We start from the raw sequence: 3,559 nt of genomic DNA, 5'->3' as shown, positions 1-3,559 counted from the left end.
ACTTTTCGGGCAGGCGTTAGTCACGCCATGTGACTCTCTCTCCTCTTTTAAATTCCGTCTCTTCATTTCCGATGGTCTAATTTTGTTTTTAGTCCCTCTGCTATGTTAATATTTTTACAATGTTATTATCAAGCCCAAATTGATAATATTGTTTTTTGGTTTCATAAAAAACTTATATAAATTCATGATTAACTGAACATTATTGATTTTTTTCTATTTAAATTTATATTAAGTTGTTGATTAAGTTGGTGTCATAAATTAATCGGGTTTCAATTCAGTTAAAAAATTACTAAAACACCCTTTTATATATAAATTAAGTTATATTATTATTATGAGTGTTTTTATCTTTTTACACTTTTATCATATATCAAGCTTTGCCGTTTAAACCCGAACATCATTCATCTTTTGTATGAACTTTTAATAATACATTTGTTACGTAATTTTTACCCACGTCCAGGATGTACCATAATCTAGTCAGTTTAGATTAACTAATAACATGATAGGAAAAGGACCCAGTTATATCAAATTAAACTTGAGATATTAAATTCTAAAGTTCAACATAATAGAAGGACTAAAATGAAAATTAAACCATTTCCCATCACCCTTTCCGTATAAAAAATTTATTTATGAATCTTAAAAATACATATATAAGGGGAAGGTTAAGTCTTAATATAACAAAGGCGTGCTTTGCGCTTACAAAAAAACTTCAATATTCTTTTCCCAGAGACAAAAACGAGGGAAAGAAAAAAAAAGTTTGGTGGGCAGTTGTTAATAGCGATTTAGTCGAAGAACAAAACACAAAGTGCAAGTGTTTTGAGCATAACTGGCATTTAGCCTTGTTTGATTCAGCCAACACCATTTTTGTTTTTCCCTTCTTTTCTACACATAAAAAGGCTTCCTTTTCCCTTTCAAGCTTCCATCTTTCTTGGGGTTCTTCAAAGAAACAACAATCTAAAAAAAATGGAGTGGCATGCCTGTCTTGATGAATATGAAAAGCTTGTTAGAAGGATGAGTACACCCAGGTTTGTGTTCTGTTTGGTTTTGATTCTGGGTTTTCTTATGTTTTTTTTCTGGGTTTTTTAAATTTATGTTCTTGTGTGTTTCTTACAGGGTTGTGATCGACAATGGTGTTTGCCCCAGTGCGACTCTGGTCAAGGTTAGCTTTTTACGAAACCTTCTTCAAATATTAACACACCGCCCAAAATTTTGACTTGTGGGTCTCATGTTTTTCTATTGAATTTTCAAATTTTGACTCATTCAAGTTCCTGTTTTTTGGGGTTTTTTTTTTTATTTTGATCAGGTTGATAGTGCTAGAAGACATGGAATTTTGCTGGATGCTGTTCAAGTTTTAACGGATCTGAATCTTTCAATTAAAAAGGCTTATATTTCATCTGATGGACAGTGGTTTATGGATGGTAAGCTGATATTTTTACTTGAAACAAAAATTGATTTTTAATATAAAGTTTTCTCTATTACTTTATTAATATTTCTGGGTTTTTTTTTTAAATTTGCAGTTTTTCATGTGACTGATTTGAATGGAAACAAATTAACGGATGAGAGTGTTATTAGCTACATTGAACAGGTAATTTTTTCACAGTTCATTCCAATCACTGAATGCCCTTTTAATTTGCTATGAAACTGATTTTTTTTTGTTGTGTTTTTGTGTGGTTTATACAGTCCATTGAGACCACTCATTGTGATAGAAGCCATGGATTTAATGGTTTAACAGCCTTGGAATTAACCGGAACCGATAGAATCGGTCTTTTATCTGAAGTATTCGCGGTTTTAGCCGACTTGCAATGCGATGTGGTTGATGCTAAAGTATGGACTCATAACGGTCGAATTGCATCTTTGATTTTCGTTAAAGACTGTAATTCAGGGTCGCCAATCGAAGACTCGCAACAAATCGACAAAATTGAAGCACGTTTAAGGAATGTTTTGAAAGGAGATAACGATATTCGTAGCGCGAAAACCACGGTTTCTATGGCCGTAACTCATACCGAAAGAAGGTTGCATCAAATGATGTTCGCAGATCGTGATTACGAACGGAAACCGATTTTGGAACATAAGTCGGAGTTGTCGGCTGTCACCGTGCAAAACTGGGTGGAAAGGGGTTATTCTGTTGTGAATGTTCAATGCAAGGACCGAACTAAACTCCTGTTTGATGTTGTTTGCACATTGACAGATATGCAATATGTTGTGTTTCATGCCACTATCAAAACATCAGGCGATAAAGCATATTTGGTACTTCAAATTGTTTCTTTGTTCATAAAGTCTGTTAACATTTTATTACATGGTTTCGGTTTGTGTACTTAAAACTAGTTTGTGTTTCTTACAGGAATTTTATATTAGGCACAGAGACGGAATACTGGTTAGTTCAGAACCCGAACGACATCGTTTAATCCAATGTTTACAAGCTGCAGTCGAAAGAAGAGCATCCGAGGTATAATTCTATTCCAAGAACGTATCTTTTATTTGAAGATCGAATCTTTTGATTTCTAATGTTCGTCTCTTTGTGATTTGATTTCAGGGTGTAAGGCTCGAGTTATGCACATCGGATAGACAATGTTTATTAGCCGACGTAACTAGAACGTTCAGAGAAAATGGTCTTAACGTGACGAGAGCTGAGATATCAACCACGAGCGATGTAGCTCTAAATGTTTTTTATGTAACCGACGCAACGGGAAACCTAGCCGATCCCAAAACCATCGAAGCAGTACGACAAAAGATCGGTTTAGGTAACTTAAAGGTCAAGGAACTACCTTCGGTTTACCATGAAAAAGCCGAACCCGAAGAGCAACAAGCTGTTGGGGTCGGTGGGGCGGTATTGTTATCACTTGGTAGCCTAGTGAGAAGGAATCTATACAACTTGGGGTTGATTAAATCCTATTCTTGAATGGAAAAATTGCAAAAAGAAAGATTTGTTTCATTGGTTGGCAAATTGGCATATTCTTTGCTTAAGAGTTGGGATTTGGGGCCCCTTTTGTGTAAATATGAAAAAAGTAGCTGCAAAAATTTGGTGATTGTTGTTGTTGTTGAGATTTTGGGTGGTTGAATGGATAGGGGAAATCATATAGCCAATGTTGAAAGGCAGCTCCACCATTTTTTTATATTTACCCCCCTAGTCTTGTTTGGGGTTTGTGAATTTATGCTATAGATTAGAGAAAAAAAACAAGATTAGGTAGAAAAAAAATATGGTTCATTATTATTACACAACATTTGTACATATACCACCTTTTTAGTATTAATTAATTATAATGTTTGACTTGTTTTTATTTATTTATCAGTGTACCATTTTGCTTGGATATTGTTTTTGTCGGTAAAAGTATTATAGAAATTTTTATACTATAAATAAAATTAATATGATCTACATGTGTAGAAATGAACGAAACTTTTATTAGAAAAAATTGATTTATTCTTTAATGCAACATACAAAAATTTTCACGATACTTTACCTTCTAATACAAAAATTTTCACGATACTTTACCTTCTAATCCAATGTGTAAATCCATTGAATCAAGCACATGGAAAGTGATAAATCAGCAAGTTGGAAATAATC

General features: G+C 33.6%; 1 protein-coding gene across 1 annotated transcript; it reads left to right on the top strand.

Annotated features, from left to right (window-relative positions):
• Positions 1–641: 641 nt before the first annotated feature.
• On the top strand, positions 642–3,279 carry LOC107920329 (ACT domain-containing protein ACR8). The gene is made up of 7 exons (XM_016849985.2): positions 642–1,022; positions 1,111–1,156; positions 1,301–1,415; positions 1,515–1,582; positions 1,678–2,244; positions 2,339–2,443; positions 2,531–3,279. Exons 1-7 carry the CDS (start codon positions 961–963, stop codon positions 2,894–2,896), a joined length of 1,329 nt encoding a protein of 442 aa, XP_016705474.1. The 5' UTR covers positions 642–960; the 3' UTR covers positions 2,897–3,279.
• The last annotated feature ends 280 nt before the right edge of the window (positions 3,280–3,559 follow it).

The sequence above is a fragment of the Gossypium hirsutum genome, chromosome D03, assembly GCF_007990345.1.
Source record: "Gossypium hirsutum isolate 1008001.06 chromosome D03, Gossypium_hirsutum_v2.1, whole genome shotgun sequence".
Taxonomy (NCBI): domain Eukaryota; kingdom Viridiplantae; phylum Streptophyta; class Magnoliopsida; order Malvales; family Malvaceae; genus Gossypium; species Gossypium hirsutum.
This window is presented reverse-complemented; position numbering and strand designations above follow the sequence as displayed.